The sequence below is a fragment of the Notolepis coatsorum genome (genome assembly GCF_963971535.1).
Source record: "Notolepis coatsorum genome assembly, chromosome: 13".
In the NCBI taxonomy this organism is placed as follows: domain Eukaryota; kingdom Metazoa; phylum Chordata; class Actinopteri; order Aulopiformes; family Paralepididae; genus Notolepis; species Notolepis coatsorum.
This window is the reverse complement of record NC_140177.1, coordinates 31,952,119-31,973,717: the sequence shown is the minus strand read 5'-3', so window position 1 is coordinate 31,973,717 and position 21,599 is coordinate 31,952,119. Positions and strand designations below refer to the sequence as shown.

The 21,599-nt window shown below is 45.5% G+C and overlaps 1 protein-coding gene across 1 annotated transcript in view; it reads right to left on the bottom strand.

Annotated features, from left to right (window-relative positions):
* Nucleotides 1–21,599, bottom strand: part of eif2b5 (eukaryotic translation initiation factor 2B, subunit 5 epsilon) — a 55,218-nt gene that overhangs the window by 7,722 nt on the left and 25,897 nt on the right. The window contains exons 7-14 of the mRNA XM_084326962.1: nucleotides 21,107–21,419; nucleotides 20,074–20,219; nucleotides 6,557–6,701; nucleotides 6,211–6,312; nucleotides 5,401–5,502; nucleotides 4,932–5,022; nucleotides 2,293–2,416; nucleotides 2,046–2,171 (exon numbers count right to left, since the gene is read on the bottom strand). Coding sequence (XP_084183088.1) covers nucleotides 2,046–2,171; nucleotides 2,293–2,416; nucleotides 4,932–5,022; nucleotides 5,401–5,502; nucleotides 6,211–6,312; nucleotides 6,557–6,701; nucleotides 20,074–20,219; nucleotides 21,107–21,419 — 1,149 coding nt within the window. The remainder of the gene's footprint in view (nucleotides 1–2,045; nucleotides 2,172–2,292; nucleotides 2,417–4,931; nucleotides 5,023–5,400; nucleotides 5,503–6,210; nucleotides 6,313–6,556; nucleotides 6,702–20,073; nucleotides 20,220–21,106; nucleotides 21,420–21,599) is intronic.

The following is a 21,599-nucleotide window of genomic DNA, read 5'->3' as shown; positions in this document are numbered from 1 at the left end:
GACTGTAGTCGTTTGTCCCAAGAGAGATGAATAATGCAGTAATGACTGTAGTAGTTTGTTCCAAGAGAGATGAATAATGCAGTAATGACTGTAGGAGTTTGTTCCAAGAGAGATGAATAATGCAGTAATGACTGTAGTAGTTTGTCCCAAGAGATGAATAATGCAGTAATGACTGTAGTAGTTTGTCCCAAGAGAGATGAATAATGCAGTAATGACTGTAGTAGTTTGTCCCAAGAGAGATGAATAATGCAGTAATGACTGTAGTAGTTTGTCCCAAGAGAGATGAATAATGCAGTAATGACTGTAGTAGTTTGTTCCAAGAGATATGCATAATGCAGTAATGACTGTAGTAGTTTGTTCCAAGAGAGATGAATAATGCAGTAATGACTGTAGTAGTTTGTCCCAAGAGATGAATAATGCAGTAATGACTGTAGTAGTTTGTCCCAAGAGAGATGAATAATGCAGTAATGACTGTAGTAGTTTGTACCAAGAGAGATGAATAATGCAGTAATGACTGTAGTAGTTTGTCCCAAGAGAGATGAATAATGCAGTAATGACAGTAGTAGTTTGTTCCAAGAGAGATTAATAATGCCGTAATGACTGTAGTAGTTTGTTCCAAGAGAGATGAATAATGCAGTAATGACTGTAGTAGTTTGTCCCAAGAGATAAATAATGCAGTAATGACTGTAGTTTGTCCCAACAGAGATGAAAGATGCCGTAATGACTGTAGTAGTTTGTCAACAAAGATGAATAATGCAGTAATGACTGTAGTAGTTTGTTCCAAGAGAGATGAATAATGCAGTAATGACTGTAGTAGTTTGTCCCAACAGAGATGAAATATGCAGTAATTACTAGTAGTTTGTTCAAAGAGAGATGAATAATGCAGTAATGACTGTAGTAGTTTGTTCCAAGAGAGATGAAAGACGCAGTAATGACTGTAGTAGTTTGTCAACAGAGATGAAAGATGCAGTAATGACTGTAGTAGTTTGTCAACAGAGATTAATAATGCAGTAATTACTAGTAGTTTGTCCCAAGAGATGAATAATGCAGTAATGACTGTAGTAGTTTGTTCCAAGAGAGATGAATAATGCAGTAATGACTGTAGTAGTTTGTCCCAAGAGATGAATAATGCAGTAATGACTGTAGTAGTTTGTCCCAAGAGAGATGAATAATGCAGTAATGACTGTAGTAGTTTGTCCCAACAGAGATGAAAGATGCAGTAATGACTGTAGTCGTTTGTCCCAAGAGAGATGAATAATGCAGTAATGACTGTAGTAGTTTGTTCCAAGAGAGATGAATAATGCAGTAATGACTGTAGGAGTTTGTTCCAAGAGAGATGAATAATGCAGTAATGACTGTAGTAGTTTGTCCCAAGAGATGAATAATGCAGTAATGACTGTAGTAGTTTGTCCCAAGAGAGATGAATAATGCAGTAATGACTGTAGTAGTTTGTCCCAAGAGAGATGAATAATGCAGTAATGACTGTAGTAGTTTGTCCCAAGAGAGATGAATAATGCAGTAATGACTGTAGTAGTTTGTTCCAAGAGATATGCATAATGCAGTAATGACTGTAGTAGTTTGTTCCAAGAGAGATGAATAATGCAGTAATGACTGTAGTAGTTTGTCCCAAGAGATGAATAATGCAGTAATGACTGTAGTAGTTTGTCCCAAGAGAGATGAATAATGCAGTAATGACTGTAGTAGTTTGTACCAAGAGATGAATAATGCAGTAATGACTGTAGTAGTTTGTCAACAGAGATGAAAGACGCAGTAATGACTGTAGTAGTTTGTCAACAGAGATGAAAGATGCAGTAATGACTGTAGTAGTTTGTCAACAGAGATGAAAGATGCAGTAATGACTGTAGTAGTTTGTCAACAGAGATGAAAGATGCAGTAATGACTGTAGTAGTTTGTCAACAGAGATGAAAGATGCAGTAATGCCTGTAGTAGTTTGTCAACAGAGATGAAAGATGCAGTAATGACTGTAGTAGTTTGTCAACAGAGATGAAAGATGCAGTAATGACTAGTAATAGTGTGACCCTGACCTTGACCATGGCCCCCCAGTGGCTCTCCTGCTCTAGGAAATACTCCTCGAAGGCAGACAGACAGTCCAGATGGTCCTGGGCTCTCTTCACGTAGTTCTTAAAGACCGGCGCCCACCTCTTCAGCAGCTGAGAAAGAGAGAAGAAAAGGAGATGATTTTTCTCTCCGACTGATGGATTAGATGAGATACCTCTCCTGTCCTCTCAAGAGTGTTCTCCCCAGCCTGTACAGGTAGGTGGCGCTACTCACAGGAAGAAGGACAGCAGAGTACTGGGGCGAGGTGAGCTGTGAGCCCTGCTGCTGGACCGGATACTCCAGCACAACCCTGGTCAAGATCTGCATGACCTCCTTCAGGGTTATGTTGTAGGCATACCTGCGTACAGAAAGCATGTCCAGCTCAACGTGCAGCAGTAACAGGCTTTTTTTTTTTTTTTATATCTTTTTCCCCCTCCATTTTCCTCCGATTTTCTCCCATCCCAATGTTAGTCGTATGCCAATTCCCAATCCCTTCCTGGTCGCTGCGCACTTACCCCCCACAGTCAGATCATCTGGGAGAGTGGAGGCTATCACGTGCTTCCTCCGACACACGTCCAGCCAATCAACCGCTTCTTTTCACCTGGCAGCGCGGATCCTCCCTGAGAGGGCGTAGCGTGTGGAAGGATCACACTATCCCACTCAGGTCCTATCCGCGCTTAGCAGGCGCCCCGACCGAACTGTAGGAGTCGCTGTTTACAACGACCCGGACCCACCCGCCAGCTTCTCCCACCCTCTAATACAGCCAATTGTATTAATGTGAACGGCCAGCCAAGCTGGTGACAACCCCGGAGCTGTGAGCTGGATTCGAACAGGCGAATCCAGCTCACAGCTTCGGGGTTGGTGACGAACGCAATCTCCGCTACGCCACCTAACCGCCCTAGTAACAGGCTTCTTGCTGGTTTCAACAAGTTCAATGTAAGACTTTTTAAGACCTTTTTAAGACCACTTAAGACCATAGAATTTAATATCTATTTCACGGCCATACTGACAGGAAAGTATGAAGGAAAACGACTATGAAAGAAGTAATTCCATATGCATTGTGTGTGTGTGTGTGTGGGAACTGCACAGTGTTACATCAGTTAAAAGGAAACCAAAAAACACACTTTTCATTTTGTAGCTACGGAATGGGAACCAAAAGGATTTCAGGATTCACTACATCAGAAGGATGTCAGCAATCCAAGAGATGTGTTTATGTGGTGTTACTAGAGCTGCCGCGGTATTGATGTTTTCCTTACCGCACACATTTGCAATATATTTCCTACCGCCGCGGTATTACCGCACACACACACACAAAAAAAAGTTTGAATGCATTTTTTTTGTAGTCTACTCTTTATATAGCATATAGCCTGCCTCTAGTCTAAATGTCTATCTTTAGAGGATGACTTTGCAGCATGAATATTGTTTGGGATTCGGCATGCACGCATTCGTTATTAAAAGTGAAACACGGATTCGAAGTCTCCCCTCGGTGTCGCGCCCGCCGGTTACCCCCCCGACCCTTTCTTCTTCTTATTATTATAACGTTACTACTTATGATTACAAAGGCATTCGATTTGTGGCATTAACGTTAGTATAGTTACACGTTCGTATTTACCGGACCACATAGCAAGGCAAGCGTTACTCAATTAATATCTAAGTTCCTTTCTTTGCTCAGAGCGTGCCGAGTTGTACCCATTCTGCGGTCTGTTAATAAAGTTTTCAATCAGACAAGTGTATAGAACGAAGGGCTTTTATTATAACATTTCGTTGCAGTAAAATCATTATGCCTCGTTCCCTGAGGAGCGACGGCGTCGGTAATCCACTCCGGTCTCCGGTGGGAGCTAATGTACTATTAGCCGTGTTGTGACGGCTTAGATTCAGGAAGTAAACGCACTGCAAGATGCTCCAAGCATGTGACGCGTATCTCTTCTGACCAATCAGTGGTCTGCAGTGTTTCATGTGACTTTTCTGGTACCCAATAGGGTCGCTTGGAATCTCGACAGAGAAGTAGGGTATATCTGCAGAGCCGCAAGCCCAACGAGAGCGTAATAATAATAATAATATAATAAAAAACAGCGGTGATGCCGGTATTCAGCCCAACGCTGCGGTGGGCATGATGTAACAGCGATACCGCGGTAATACCGATACCGCGGCAGCTCTAGGTGTTACCTTCCTTTAAGTTGCAGGCAGTTATTGGTCCAATTTGAACTATTTTTCTAAATATTTATACAAAAAAGAAACTATCAAAGAGATGTATACTGTATAACACGCCTCTATGCATCAATGAACACCTTTCAATGATTAAAACTAGGGATGCTCAATATTGGCTTTTTTACAGATAACGATATACCGATATTGTCCAACTCTTAATTTTTCCGATACCGATATCAACCGATATCAACCGATATATGCAGGGTTTCCCACCCCAAAAAATTGAATAATTTCAGGTAATTAACATTACATATCTCTTGTTGTGGAATTAACACAACATTATGCATACTTTTGACAATAAATGTAATCAGAATTTGTTCTTACTTGCTTGCCTGGGTAAATAAAGGTTATATAAATGCAAAAAAAAAGAAAGAAAAAAAAAATAATTTTTTGAAAACCGATACCGATATTTTCCGATATCACATTTTAATGCCGATATCCCTAATTAAAACAGGTTCTCAGCTCTCCCTTCAGAGTGGAAATCATTTTACACAATAACTCATTGGCACAGGGGATGAATGACATCATATCCTGGGTGCTGGTAGGTTCAGCTGGAGGGGTACTGGTGGAGGTGCGACCCTGCAGGTTAAAACACACCAACCTGTACATCTTATTATACAATTAAAACCAAGGATTTTCAAGCATTTAAAGTAACCTAAGCTTACTTTAGAGAGTTGATCTCGAGCACCAGGTTGTCACAGCTGATGTTCTCCTCCTGTCCTCGCTGCAGGGTTCCCAGGACCTCCATCTGGAAGACTACATGTACACGTTTAAAAGATGAGAGCGCAGGAGTCAGAGAGATGGAGTTCAGGAAGACATGAAGCTACTGGCCGTTTGCAAAGTCTTGCCTCCCGTAATTGCTGTCGCTATGTCGGACAAACTTTTGAGAAGAACTTATTCCATCAGTACTACCTGCCTCAACGAATTAGAAACCTGACTATGATAACATGAAAATAACACTGCCCTCCTGACACTCGGCATAATAGTGTGTCTGTGAAAATCTCTGTTTCTTTGTTGCCGGGCAGAACGTCCTTTTCAGTGTTGCTGAGCAAGAGCACCGATGTCGGAAGTAGTGCCTTGATTGGGTGGATTCTTATGTCAATCGTTATTTTGCAAACGGTCAATTATGCTCACCTGTGTCGTCGTCCATCTCAGGGGAAGGAATGACCGGGTCATCTGAGTCGTCTGGCTCACTGGCTTCGCTCTCACTCTCAACGTCCGGGTTCAGCACCAAGCCTGGTGAACACAGAAACCAAAACCTAATTCTGACCGTGTGACCAGGGGGACTGGAGTATTTAGTGAGGCATGTGGCAGCCCATTATGCAGCCTCTCAAGGATACGTTCTGTAAGCAAACCCAGCTGTTCTCTTACCCCAGAGACACTGGGACAACTCAGCTGTTCTCTTACCCCAGAGGGACAACTCAGCTGTTCTCTTACCCCAGAGACACTGGGACAACTCAGCTGTTCTCTTACCCCAGAGACACTGGGACAACTCAGCTGTTCTCTTACCCCAGAGGGACAACTCAGCTGTTCTCTTACCCCAGAGACACTGGGACAACTCAGCTGTTCTCTTACCCCAGAGACCAACTCAGCTGTTCTCTTACCCCAGAGGGACAACTCAGCTGTTCTCTTACCCCAGAGACACTGGGACAACTCAGCTGTTCTCTTACCCCAGAGACCAACTCAACTGTTCTCTTACCCCAGAGACCAACTCAACTGTTCTCTTACCCCAGAGACCAACTCAACTGTTCTCTTACCCCAGAGACCAACTCAGCTGTTCTCTTACCCCAGAGACCAACTCAACTGTTCTCTTACCCCAGAGACCAACTCAGCTGTTCTCTTACCCCAGACACTGAGACAACTCAGCTGTGCTCTTACCCCAGAGACCAACTCAGCTGTTCTCTTACCCCAGAGACACTGGGACAACTCGGGCTGTTCTCTTACCCCAGAGACACTGGGACAACTCTTCCTCCTCCGTGTCGTCCAGAATGCTGGCCTTCCAGATGTAACCTTTCCCTTCTGACCCAACCTCTGCAGGGTTAAAAGCTGGAGGAGAGGGCGAGGAGAGGGTGAGAAGAGGGTGAGAAGAGGGTGAGGAGAGGGTGAGGAGAGGGTGAGGAGGGTGAGGTGAGGGTGATGAGAGGGTGACGAGGGTGAGGAGAGGGTGAGGAGGGTGAGGAGAGGGCAAGGAGAGGGTGAGGAGAGGGTGAGGAGAGGGTGAGGAGGAAGTTTAGCTTACTGGCAAAACAAACTGAATTTCTGAATGTGGAACAGCGAGTTCAATACCCACCTTTCAGCTTGGTTTTGTCTTTATTGTGACCAACCTCATCATCGTCACTCAGGAACTCATCGTCATCCTCCTCTTCCTCTTCCTCTGGATGGTGCATGGACACTACAGTGGCTTCTGGGAGAGAGATGTTTGGTCCAATCACCACCTGGAAACAAAAAGGTCCCGAGTTAGGTGCTATTGCTAACATTTCCGTAGGTCGCTCCAAATGCAAAGTATTGCTGAGGCTTTCTGAATATTGCTACACAAATACAATGTTATGTCTATTACCAGGCACGCATGAGTTCTTTTTTTTTAATCCACTTTTTCTCCCCCTATTTTTCTTGTATTTTCCTCCCATCCCAATTTAGTCGTTATGCCAATTCCCCCCTCCCCTTCCTGGTTGTTGCGCGCATTTGCCCCCTACTTGCCGGTCTAGGGAGCCCTGAAGTCTATCACATGCTTCCTCCGATACATAGGAGACAGCCAGCAGCCTCTTTTCACCTGGCAGCGAGGACTCTCATTGGGTGAGTGTAACGCGTGGGAGGGCACACTACCTGAGACGTGCCACAGAACAAGTGACACTTTTGACAATGACATCCTGGGTCATTCCTATATGACCGTATATACCTTTTTTCACATGTAATTATATGCTTCATTATTCAGTTGATGATGGACAATGACCGCCCAGAATGACAGAGTGGGTGAGATGTGCCACAGAACAAGTGACACTTTTTGACAATGACATCCTGGGTCGTTCCTATATGACCAGTATAAATCTTGGAACTGAACTCTCTCTTATAAAAAATGGAACTGAGCCTTTAAATGTCTCCATAGAAAATGTCTGTGAAAAGCTGTGAAAAGGGAGTGAACCAACAGAATGTTGGGCCTCTGGAGAGGAGAGAGACAGGGACGGAGGAGAAAGAGCTGTGTAATGTTAAACCCTTTCAGACGGGGAGGGTTGCTGGTTGAAGTCTTGAATCAGAAGAGGAAGGAGAGGAGAGCAGACTATAATGACTATAATGTAATGTAAACTAATGTAATATAGTACACCGAGTACTGTATTGTACCTGTATATCTCTGTATATGTATGTGGTGGGCTATGTAAGATATATTACGGAAGTCTGCCTCGCCCTCGTCTCAGAACGAAAGAGGCCCCATGCAGTAGAGAAGTGACCGGCTGGAATGCAAGGCCAAGAAGGGGGGGCGCTAGTCAGAGGGGCATTGTATTCTTATAAATTACTTGATTTGATATGTAACTGCAAAGTAACAAATAACTGAAGGAGGGATATGACACGTAATGTACGGTGATTGGAGCTATGTACTGACGATGGCGTGACGTGACGGACCTTATAAAAAGGGCCAACTGGCGAGAGCAGAGTGAGATTTTTACACTGAGCTGGAGAGAGAAGAAGAATGTTACTTAGAGACTTTTTTGAGAGATTTTGAGGAGAGGACTGAAACCTGATATATAGTAAGCTGAAAAACCTGTGTACTTTTATAAATGAAACTGAACCCTTAAATGTAATTTTCTACTGTTAAAAAATAAAAACAATCTTCTTTTGGAAACCACGTTTTGCCTTCTATTTTTCCCAAAAAGACGGGTAAGGATGGAGATGTATTTTTGCATTGTAACTTTACCAGTAATAATAATAATAATAATAATAATGATAATGTGCACCAATGTGCCTGTATTGTGCCTAATATATGATATAAAAAAGAACTTTTTCCCCAGACGGAGGAGGAGGAGAAAGGCTTTATCCCTACGGAGTAAAAGGAGACTTATGATTATGCATTAAGGACTAAAGGTGCATTCTGTATAATGGGGATATAACTATGACTAAAGGCTTTATCCCTACGGAGTAAAAGGAGACTTATGATTATGCATTAAGGACTAAAGGTGCATTCTGTATAATGGGGATATAACTATAACTATAGGCTTTATCCCTACGGAGTAAACGGAGACTTATGATTATGCATTAAGGACTAAAGGTGCATTCTGTATAATGGGATTATCAAGTAAAGCCATATAATGATAATACGTGTAACGGATTAGGGAAATGGACCTCCTCTGAATATAGAGAGTCCTTCCCAGTGCAAATAAAATAACAGATTCCGCAACTTCAATCACTCGATGTTAAAGGTCGATGACTGACGGGGGTCGGAACGGTGCATTCGCTGTCTCTTGTCGGTCAGTGGTAACAACAACATTTTGTAGACTCGGTTGGTCCTGCGTGTCAACCACTTCACAGGACGCTGTTTGAGGTGTAGATAGGCAGACCAATGAGTTATGAAGTTATCGATCTGACCTAAGAGCGAGCGTGGGCATTCAACATGGCGTCCCTGGCGATGTGCGTTTATACTAACCAAAATAGGTGCTAAAACGGCCGAAGAAGACAGGACTACTGTCAAAATCCTCTGGAGTAAAAATTAAATTACAGACTTGGCAAAATCAAAAAAGTAGGAGGTTCTACTTAAACAAAGGATCACGCTTAAAGTATATTTTTGTGATTGCGGTAAAAAGGTTTACTCATGACTAAAAAGTTACGTAATGTTTTCTTACAGTCAAAAAAGAAAAAAGTAGGAGGTTCTACTTAAACAAAGGATCACGCTTAAAGTATATTTTTGTGATTGCGGTAAAAAGGTTTACTCATGACTAAAAAGTTACGTAATGTTTTCTTACAGTCAAAAAAGAAAAAAGTAGGAGGTTCTACTTAAACAAAGGATCACGCTTAAAGTATATTTTTGTGATTGCGGTAAAAAGGTTTACTCATGACTAAAAAGTTACGTAATGTTTTCTTACAGTCAAAAAAAAAAAAAAAGTAGGAGGTTCTACTTAAACAAAGGATCACGCTTAAAGTATATTTTTGTGATTGCGGTAAAAAGGTTTACTCATGACTAAAAAGTTACGTAATGTTTTCTTACAGTCAAAAAAGAAAAAAGTAGGAGGTTCTACTTAAACAAAGGATCACGCTTAAAGTATATTTTTGTGATTGCGGTAAAAAGGTTTACTCATGACTAAAAAGTTACGTAATGTTTTCTTACAGTCAAAAAAAAAAAAAAGTAGGAGGTTCTACTTAAACAAAGGATCACGCTTAAAGTATATTTTTGTGATTGCGGTAAAAAGGTTTACTCATGACTAAAAAGTTACGTAATGTTTTCTTACAGTCAAAAAAAAAAAAGTAGGAGGTTCTACTTAAACAAAGGATCACGCTTAAAGTATATTTTTGTGATTGCGGTAAAAAGGTTTACTCATGACTAAAAAGTTACGTAATGTTTTCTTACAGTCAAAAAAAAAAAAAGTAGGAGGTTCTACTTAAACAAAGGATCACGCTTAAAGTATATTTTTGTGATTACTGTAAAAATTCTGCTGGGTGAAGTTGCAATGCAAAGATCACTTTCATGCTTTGTTCACAGAAAAGCGAGGGCTTCCTAGCCCAAAGACACTGTTTGTAAGGGGAGACTGGATGTGAAGCGAAGCCAAAACGGCCGTTCACAGAAAGGCGAGGGCTACCTAGCCCAAAGATACCGTATGTGAGTATGGGAGACTGGATGTGAAGCGCAGTCAAAACGACCGTTCACAGAAAGGCGAGCTGGATGGCTACCTAGCCCAAAGATACCGTATGTGAGTATGGGAGACTGGATGTGAAGCGCAGTCAAAACGACCGTTCACAGAAAGGCGAGCTGGATGGCTACCTAGCCCAAAGATACCGTATGTGAGTATGGGAGAGTGGATGTGAAGCGAAGTCAAAACGACCGTTCACAGAAAGGCGAAGCTAACTAGCACTACATCGGCTAACAAGCCAGTGCTAACACCCATGAGCTGGCCCTAGCCAGACGGAAGACCCATGAGCTAGCCAGACGGTGCGACCCATGAGCTGGCTAGACGGAAGACCCAGGAGCTGGCCGTAGCCAGACGGAAGCTAACTAGCACTACATCGGCTAACAAGCCAGTGCTAACACCCAGAAGCTAGCTCAGGAGAAGCTAGCACGAGAGAAGCTAGCTCAAGAGGAGCTAGCACGAGAGAAGCTAGCTCAAGAGGAGCTAGCACGAGAGAAGCTAGCTCAGGAGGAGCTAGCACGAGAGAAGCTAGCTCAAGAGGAGCTAGCACGAGAGAAGCTAGCTCAGGAGGAGCTAGCACGAGAGAAGCTAGCTCAAGAGGAGCTGGCACGCCAGAAGCTAGCTCAGGAGGAGCTAGCACAAGAAAAGCTAGCTCAAGAGGAGCTAGCACGAGAGAAGCTAGCTCAAGAGGAGCTAGCACGAGAGAAGCTAGCTCAGGAGGAGCTAGCACGAGAGAAGCTAGCTCAAGAGGAGCTAGCACGAGAGAAGCCAGCTCAAGAGGAGCCAGCACGAGAGAAGCTAGCTCAAGAGGAGCTAGCACGAGAGAAGCTAGCTCAGGAGGAGCTAGCACGAGAGAAGCTAGCTCAGGAGGAGCTAGCACGAGAGAAGCTAGCTCAAGAGGAGCTAGCACGAGAGAAGCTAGCTCAGGAGGAGCTAGCACGAGAGAAGCTAGCTCAAGAGGAGCTGGCACGCCAGAAGCTAGCTCAGGAGGAGCTAGCACAAGAAAAGCTAGCTCAAGAGGAGCTAGCACACGAGAAGCTAGCTCAAGAGGAGCTAGCACGAGAGAAGCTAGCTCAGGAGGAGCTAGCACGAGAGAAGCTAGCTCAAGAGGAGCTAGCACGAGAGAAGCTAGCTCAGGAGGAGCTAGCACGAGAGAAGCTAGCTCAAGAGGAGCTAGCACGAGAGAAGCTAGCTCAGGAGGAGCTAGCACGAGAGAAGCTAGCTCAAGAGGAGCTAGCACGAGAGAAGCTAGCTCAGGAGGAGCTAGCACGAGAGAAGCTAGCTCAGGAGGAGCCAGCACGAGAGATGCTAGCTCAGGAGGAGCTGGCACGCCAGAAGCTAGCTCAGGAGGAGCTAGCACAAGAGAAGCCAGCCCAGGAGATGCTAGCCCAGGTAGCTCAGGAGAGGCTGGCGCGGCAGATGCTAGCTCAGGAGAAGTTGGCACGGGTAGCTCAGAAGAAACTGGCGCAGCAGATGCTAGCTCATGAGAAGCTGGCGCAGCAGATGCTCGCTCAGGAGATACAAGCACACGAGACGCTAGCCAGCATGTTGAGACATCTCAAAGGACTAGAGATCCCCGAAAGGGCCTCAATGGACCAACTGATGGAAAGAGAAGTAAGGACCCCCGGTCAAGATCCAGGGTATAAGATGGTGGAGAAACTAATCGCACAGGTGCGAGGCGGGAGCATGTCTCTCACTGATGCAGCAGGATCAGTCATGAATGGAACACCTATGCAAGGATCATGCTCACTGCTTGAAAAGCTACTCAGAGGAGTCCCAGGGGGTAACCCACTGGCAGCCCGATGCGCAGCATGGTCACAAGACCAGCTACGTATCGAATGTATGCTGTATGACCAAGTTAAAATGCTATCTGACAAAGGGGGGGCCTCCCAGGAGCCTCCCCCGAAAACGACCAAGGAGAGAACAAGGAAAAAGGATCCTTCCGGCATCGAATACCTCTCTGCAGACGACTGGGGGGCGTTAACCCCAGAACGGCAAGCGGAGACGAGGGCAAGACGGGAGGAAATTAAATCCCGGAAGATGAATTACATATACCTGTCTCCAGACAAGTGGGCCGCACTAACCCCAGAACAGCAAGCAGGGGTGAGGACCACAAGGGAGGAATTCACAGAACCAAGCAAATCACAATACCCAGAGCTGCCGGCTGTACAGCAAGCCGTAATTGGCACAGGGGAGAAACCTTACTGCTGTGTCCAGTGTGGAAAGAGCTTCAAGACAAAGCATCATCTTAAAAGTCACCACACGGTACACACAGAAGAGAAACCTTACTGCTGTGACCAGTGTGGAAGGAGCTTCAAGGCGAAGGATCACCTTAGACGTCACCACATGGTACACACAGAAAATAAACCTTACGGTTGTGACCAGTGTGGGAAGACCTTCAAGACGAAGGCAGAACTTAAACAACACCACGTGGTACACACAGAAGAGAAACCTTACTGCTGTGTCCAGTGTGGGAAGACCTTCAAGACGAAGGCAGAACTTAAAAGTCACCACACGGTACACACAGAAGAGAAACCTTACTGCTGTGACCAGTGTGGAAGGAGCTTCAAGGCGAAGGATCACCTTAGACGTCACCACGTGGTACACACAGAAAATAAACCTTACGGTTGCGCCCAGTGTGAGAAGGCCTTCAAGACGAAGAGAGAGCTTAGAATTCACCACACGGTACACACAGAAGAGAAACCTTACTGCTGTGACCAGTGTGGAAAGAGCTTCAAGGCGAAGCGTAACCTTACACTACACCACATGGTACACACACAAGAGAAACCATACTACTGTGACCAGTGTTACATGAGCTTCCGGAACCTGCAAGGGCTTCAGAGACACAGACGGCGGAGGCAGCCATGCAAGGTGCCAACCTGCTTAACGGGGGCAGTAAGGGGTGATGTGTCTCGCTCAAGAACACGGCGACGCACTATCAATGACGAGTGTGGAAATGGAAAAAACCAAGAAGAGGAGGATGGCGATATTCAGATGAAGGATCAGAACCCGAGGCCACAGATGACGCCTTCAGGTGAAACTGAGTCTGAGCCTGAACAGGATGGGGAGCTAAATACCTCTGAAACTGAACACAGTTCTGATTACTCAACATATTGAGTAACAGCTAAAGAGAAGCTAGCACAAGGAGACGCTAGCTCACCAACGAGGCTTCAATGGCCCAAATGATGGAAAGAGAGGTAAAGACCCCCGGTCAAGATTCAGGGGATAAGATGGAGAAACTAACCCCCGAGCAGCAAGCAGAGATAAGGGCAACAAAGGGAGAAATTACCTTCTGGGGCCCTGACACATGACACTCAAGCAAGTGCAACCTGGCACAGGACGCTGTGGTGCTTGGGCGGCCAAGTCACTGGTTTATAGGTCTGTCAAAACGGATTGGAGGTTCCGGGGCTAAGAACATAAGTTCAAAATAAGTCATGCATAAGTCCTGCTACTGTGACGGAAGTGGAACCGGCGTAATAATACAGGCTGGTGTTATCAGCAGGGGCTGAGTCTATAAGAGGCTACATAGCCTGAATCTACAAGCTGGCTAACTAGCCGGAGCTAATACCAGACATAAAAAAGTAACTAACTACCCAGTCTGGACCGAGACAAGCACAACACAGGGTAGACCCCCTGTGCAAGAAGGAAGTGGACGGAAACAACAGTCCGAAAGATCTGTGAACAATGTGCGCTGGTGAGGGGGACAAAACCTGAACCAGTGCCACACTCTTAGACGGGGGGGGGGGGGGGGGGCTGTCCCCCGGAGTCAGTGGACGACGCAGCGAATGGCAAGAAGGAATATACTGACTCAGGTCAGAAATCGGAAATGGAGGAAGACCGGGATAGGTCAAGCTACAGAGCATCCTCAGGGTCCTCATCTGGACCTCCCAGACCTCCCAGACCTCCCAGACCTCCTAGACCTCCCAGACCGGACAGAGAGACATCGGCCTGGACCCAGGTTACAGGGCGACGAGAGCCCTGAATGGACCTGAAAGAGAGAAAAGAAATGAGTCCTCTGTGGACTGTATCTGTGATGTCCTGCGAGGCCTACGGACAGGGTCACACGACCAGGCCAACCACACTTCAATAGAGGACTGCTGCTACAATTCTCGGGAACCCGTGGGGGTCGCCCGAGAAGTGACGAATCAACCTACCTCAAACTATGGGAGAGATCCAAGAGGTCAGAGGGGGTGACCCCAAGATGACCAAGATGACCAAGATGACCAAGGTGACCAAGATGACCAAGACGACAACAGCCTGGGTGCATCGGCCGGGAACAACAGATGCAAGTCTTCCCGCCGGATACCAAGCAACAACGTGACCCCTATCCTGTCGAGCCGTCCAGCCAGGGAACAACAGATGCAAGTCTTCCCGCCGGCTACCAGGGTAACAAGGTACCGAGATGGCAGAGGGGGTGTGGAGAGTCACAGCCACGTGACCCCACAATCGCCATCTCGACCCCCAGACAAGACACTCTGCCGGAGGCTCAGGTCCAGGAACGGCCTGAACAGGATATACCTCTCACAGCTACCATTCACTATGGTAAACATTAAAGAGAGACAATTAGGCGAAATCCTAATACCCCCACCTCTTATTCTCACTAGAAAGACCTCTAGTGGCTACATAATGAGGTGGGGTCTGGAACCAAGCTTCAGAGCGACGGGGGCCCAGCTCGGGGCCTACCCCGGAACAACTTATGGTAGATGGGGGAAACAGTATGGTACGCAGAATGATCAGAGTCTGTGTACAGAGAAGGATACTTATCCGCACCTACATGTGGAGGAAGCTACCTCAGCTATGGTGGACCTAGCTTCTACTAGGACCCTGACTAGGGGGAGATCCCGGGATGGGATTAACAGTATGTGGATCCATTGGGGCACTCTCCCTCTGGCTAAGGCTCAGGAGATAGGATGCGACCCTCGAAGAATGGTAGAAAGGTACTACATTGTGCGTAACCCTCCGCCGCAGGAACATGCATGGAGTAATATGCACTGGTTTGACTCTCCAACCTCACGGGACACCAGTGACCTAATGAGATGGAGGGCAGTTTCGGGGGAGGGTGGAACACTGTATTATGACTCAAAATTCCCCCGGCAGGTGAGCATCCCCTTGATAGTGGCTAACTGCTACCGCTCTTCTCCCACTGCGAAATGGGGAGATAGACAGAATGAAGCCACATGGCAGGCAAAAACTTCAAAATGCGGACCCCTAGCAACACTGTTTGAACACACCCTGGATAGAGGATTCCCCTACTATTGGCCACCGGAGGCATACCTGTTGAACCGATGGAATTTCATCAATACCCAGTACTGCAATAACAGACGGGGAAACAATCACCATCTGTTTAACACCTGTACGGGATGCAACAAGGCCCTGTTTGACTTTGTATCCCCATGGAAACCCATATCTGATTATTTGGAAACGGGAGGAGGGCTGGGTCCGGGGTTTGGCTGGACAACAAGAGGATTCTACCTGGATGGTGTTTTTCCCATTTCGCATGCTAACAACATGACAAACGGGTCCTGTTCACAGGATAGGGCATCGCATGTGGACGAATGGAGCAGGAGGAGAGACATAACTCAATTTGCGATAGTACTCGGTACCATTATCGGGCGTGCAGCTGAAGATATAGGGGGGGCCGTGGCAGATGGAGTAGGTGATGTTTGGAATTTTGCCACTTCCATGGTACAGACAGCCAGGGCGGTGGTGGAGGGGATAGTGAGATGGGCTCTCCCCTGCATTGTGATAATAGGGGTCATTATTACAATAAATCTACTACGTCGTATGGGCCTCCTCTCCCGGTCAGGGAGGGCCGTAAATTATGCAAAAAAGAGAATTTGGCCTTCAACTATGACGGAGCCTCTTCTGAAATGAAGATAAAAGAGGACCAGTGGTGTCTCTCTCACACACTGGTCAGAAACGCTGGAACGAACAGACACCACCGGAGAATGGCGGTTAAGGGATATACCATCTCAGACGAACTTATGTTACATGGTGATAGCGTATTGAGTATTTTGGATCAAGACCCCCTTGATAGATTGAGAGCGGCCCTCGTGTCATCATCACCAAGTCTGGTTTCACCAAAAATGCCTGACCAGGGACAGACAGCAACTGCGATGACAACACCGGAGGATAAATTGTCTCTGGGCCTAGGAGTAACCTGGATGAAGAAAATAACGCTCCAGAGAGGGAAATGGGACGTTGTAGATGACGGCCAACGATCTCAGTTATATACAGGAACTGGCAGAATGATGACAAATGAAGAACTTAAGTCCCCTGCCAGTTGGCCTGACATAGTGGGAATAAAACCCGGGAGAAGACCTTATTCTGACCCTTTCACCAGGATGCAGTACGAGGACTTCTTCTACTTGGACGGTGCGTCAGAAGAGAGATCCAGTGTCGCCCATGTTCTGGTGGGAGGTAACTGGGCCGGTATCCTCCCGGCCTGGGTGAAGATCTACATGGTTACCCGAGAGGGTGACACAAATTTCGGCAAGACATGGGCGACCGTCAAGAGCTGGGGAAACAGCTGCGAATATTATAGAATGGATTTGATCTTTTATCCTAAGATGAGCACGTCCAACATCAAAGTTCAATCTGGAATCCGTTATGCGCGGAGGGACCCGAAGATTTATCCTGTCCTGCCCTCCACCGAGCACAGTAGTGTGGTCGGTCAAGAAGTCAGGGGAGGTGAAAAAGGTCAAGGCCTGCCAGACCCAAGATCCCTGGCCTCTCGATCCGGGGGGTCAAGACAAGAAGTCCCCGGTACAAGTGCATCGCCACCATCTTCCAGAGGCTGGGCGGACTACGAGAGGCCGAAGAAAGCACGAAAGTCATCAAAATCACCTTACCAATGACATAAAAATGTTGGTAGAAATATAATCAAAAAAAGAAGCAAGAGCCCTGTTCTCTGAGAAAGAACAGTGATTACAATTTTTAAAAAGCAAAAGCCCTGTTCTCTAAAGAAGAACAGTGATTTCTATTTTGAATTTTTTGTTGTTGTTTATGTAACAATATAGCCGTATATACCTTTTTTCACATGTAATTATATGCTTCATTATTCAGTTGATGATGGACAATGACCGCCCAGAATGACAGAGTGGGTGAGACGTGCCACAGAACAAGTGACACTTTTGACAATGACATCCTGGGTCATTCCTATATGACCGTATATACCTTTTTTCACATGTAATTATATGCTTCATTATTCAGTTGATGATGGACAATGACCGCCCAGAATGACAGAGTGGGTGAGATGTGCCACAGAACAAGTGACACTTTTTGACAATGACATCCTGGGTCGTTCCTATATGACCAGTATAAATCTTGGAACTGAACTCTCTCTTATAAAAAATGGAACTGAGCCTTTAAATGTCTCCATAGAAAATGTCTGTGAAAAGCTGTGAAAAGGGAGTGAACCAACAGAATGTTGGGCCTCTGGAGAGGAGAGAGACAGGGACGGAGGAGAAAGAGCTGTGTAATGTTAAACCCTTTCAGACGGGGAGGGTTGCTGGTTGAAGTCTTGAATCAGAAGAGGAAGGAGAGGAGAGCAGACTATAATGACTATAATGTAATGTAAACTAATGTAATATAGTACACCGAGTACTGTATTGTACCTGTATATCTCTGTATATGTATGTGGTGGGCTATGTAAGATATATTACGGAAGTCTGCCTCGCCCTCGTCTCAGAACGAAAGAGGCCCCATGCAGTAGAGAAGTGACCGGCTGGAATGCAAGGCCAAGAAGGGGGGGCGCTAGTCAGAGGGGCATTGTATTCTTATAAATTACTTGATTTGATATGTAACTGCAAAGTAACAAATAACTGAAGGAGGGATATGACACGTAATGTACGGTGATTGGAGCTATGTACTGACGATGGCGTGACGTGACGGACCTTATAAAAAGGGCCAACTGGCGAGAGCAGAGTGAGATTTTTACACTGAGCTGGAGAGAGAAGAAGAATGTTACTTAGAGACTTTTTTGAGAGATTTTGAGGAGAGGACTGAAACCTGATATATAGTAAGCTGAAAAACCTGTGTACTTTTATAAATGAAACTGAACCCTTAAATGTAATTTTCTACTGTTAAAAAATAAAAACAATCTTCTTTTGGAAACCACGTTTTGCCTTCTATTTTTCCCAAAAAGACGGGTAAGGATGGAGATGTATTTTTGCATTGTAACTTTACCAGTAATAATAATAATAATAATAATAATGATAATGTGCACCAATGTGCCTGTATTGTGCCTAATATATGATATAAAAAAGAACTTTTTCCCCAGACGGAGGAGGAGGAGAAAGGCTTTATCCCTACGGAGTAAAAGGAGACTTATGATTATGCATTAAGGACTAAAGGTGCATTCTGTATAATGGGGATATAACTATGACTAAAGGCTTTATCCCTACGGAGTAAAAGGAGACTTATGATTATGCATTAAGGACTAAAGGTGCATTCTGTATAATGGGGATATAACTATAACTATAGGCTTTATCCCTACGGAGTAAACGGAGACTTATGATTATGCATTAAGGACTAAAGGTGCATTCTGTATAATGGGATTATCAAGTAAAGCCATATAATGATAATACGTGTAACGGATTAGGGAAATGGACCTCCTCTGAATATAGAGAGTCCTTCCCAGTGCAAATAAAATAACAGATTCCGCAACTTCAATCACTCGATGTTAAAGGTCGATGACTGACGGGGGTCGGAACGGTGCATTCGCTGTCTCTTGTCGGTCAGTGGTAACAACAACATTTTGTAGACTCGGTTGGTCCTGCGTGTCAACCACTTCACAGGACGCTGTTTGAGGTGTAGATAGGCAGACCAATGAGTTATGAAGTTATCGATCTGACCTAAGAGCGAGCGTGGGCATTCAACACTACCTCACCCAGATCCCTTCCTCGCTGTGCAGGCGCCCTGACCGACCTGTAGGAGTCACTGTTTACAACAACCAGTATACCACCCACCGGCTTCCCTCCCGCTGACACTGCCAATTGTGTCAGTATGACGACCGGCCAAGCCGGAGGCACCGCTGACAGCTTGATTCGATACCAGTGTCTCTGCGGTGGTAGACAGACGCTTAGTCCGCTGCGCTACCCGGCCGCCCTACACGCATGAGTTCTGATAGAGCGCATATTCTAAAACTACAAATAACCCAGCAGAATTAAAGCGACATTTCACTTTAGTATAACCTGCCAAAAATCAGCAGTCTTACCTCTTATCTAGTCATCTACAAGTAAGCTAGCGACCGTGATATGATATTCAGGCTACTGTAGCTCCCCAAAATGAATGGAAGTGAATAAGGAGCCTGACATCTGGGAGGAATGGTGGTGTTGACAGCAGATGACAGGGGCAGCAGTGGTTACTAGTTTACTAGTAGATGGTAAATGGTAAATGGACTGCATTTATATAGCGCTTTTATCCAAAGCGCTTTACAATTTGTTCCTCACATTTGACCCATTCACTCACACACAGACAGTGGAGGCATGCAAGGTGCCAACCTGCTCATCAGGGGCAGTTAGGGGTTAAGTGTCTTACTCAAGGACACTTCGACACGCTGCCCGGGAGGAGTGGGAATGGACCTGTCTCAAAACCCTGCCCTCTTTTCTTGATCCTCCAATCACAGCTGTCGCTTACCTCTGACTTCCTCGTACAAACGAGGAAGTCAGAGGTAAGCGACAGCTGTGATTGGAGGATCAAGAAAAGGGGCAGGGTTTGAGACAGGTCTATTGAACCAGGAACCTCTGGATTACCAGACGACTGCTCTACCTCCCGAGCCACTGTTGCCCCCAGATTACTTTAGATAGAGGTAAGACTGCTGAAACTTGACAAGTTTTACTGAAGTGAAATACCCCTTTAAGTACTGGACGTAAAAGCATAAAGGAAAAGGAAGAGAGAAAGGTCTGCAGATTACAGTTACCTACGGTTGTGTTCAGATTAGGGTTTGTCAAATCCATCACACCATGGTTTTGCTTACGTTGTACGCCACGACGCAATGTTTGTTTAGCCGAACAGCCTCCTTGACCTCAGCCTTGTCACAGACCACAGACTGGCTTATCTCCACGTTGCTGGCGATGTGAACGTCACTCCAGATGTAGGCACGGTCCAGGATCACATTGTCACCTGTTGGAACATTAGAGAGGGTATTACCCATGAACCTATTCCAGGGTATCTGCAGGTTTCAACAAGTTCAATTTAAGACTTTTTAATACCACTTAAGAGCCAAATTTCACGACCATACTAGCAAAAAAAAAGAAAACACATAGCGACACTGAACTCGCGGCTGCACCAAGCTCCCGATAGCCCTGCAAAAAATGACGACTTGAATACAAAAACATTTCATATATTTAATATGAAATATTTCATCTCCCGACAGCCGGGCTGCTCCCCACAAAGAAAAAAATTGAATACCTATGCAAATTAAATGTAAGACTTTTTAATAACTTTTAAGGCTGTAAATTGAGAATTATGAATTTAATACTTTTTAATACCTTACAGATACCCTGTTTTTACCACAATTAGGAAAGTCAACGTATCCATTCAGAATTCCTATTTTCAAACTCTGGTGAAACTGGGTTTATTCTATGTATAATTTTAGATGATACTGGTATACTGGTACTGGTATACTGGTACTGCTTTTGGGTACTCATATACTGGTACTGGGTTCTGGTATACAAATACTGGTATTGGGTTCTGCCTGGTATACTAGTACTGGTATTGGGTACTGGTATACTAGTACTGGTATTGGGTACTGATACACTAGTACTGGTATTGGGTACTGGTATACTGATATAATGGTACTGGTATACTAGTACTGGTATTGGGTACTAGTATTGGGTACTGGTATACTAGTATTGGTACTGGTATAACGGTACTGGTATTCGGTATACCGGTACTGGTATTGGGTACTGGTATACTGGGTACTGGTATACTGGTACTGGGTACTGGTATTGGGTACTGGTATACTGGTACTGATATACCAGTACTGGTATTGGGTAGGTAGTAGGTACCTATTGTGCAGTTGTTCCCGATGACGCTGTTGGAGATGTGGCAGTTGGCGCCGATGCTGGTGTCGCAGCCGATCAGCACGTTCTCCACCATCTGACTGCCGTGGCCGAGGCTGACCCCGGAGCCGCGGTAGACGTTGTGGCGGGAGTGCGTGCAGCCGCGCCCCGTCTGGTCCGTGAAGTTGGCGTCGGGGGTGAGCGGGTAGACCCAGCGGCGGATCATGTCCGACGACACCGAGTCGTACATCAGCAGGTTGGACACCCGGGCGCCGTACCCATCCTTGGTGACGTGCAGATGGATCTGGTTGCCCAGGATCTGGACGGTGGAGAGAAGATCAAGATACGACGTGCAACAGGTTGAGCGGTTATTATGGCTTCTGTTGTGCTGCGCTGGATTAGCCTCATTTCAAAATCTACCTGTAAGATCGAGACGATTAGGTTACATTCAAATATATTGTTGTATGCTGCAAATCGTGTATGAAAGGTGCTATACAAA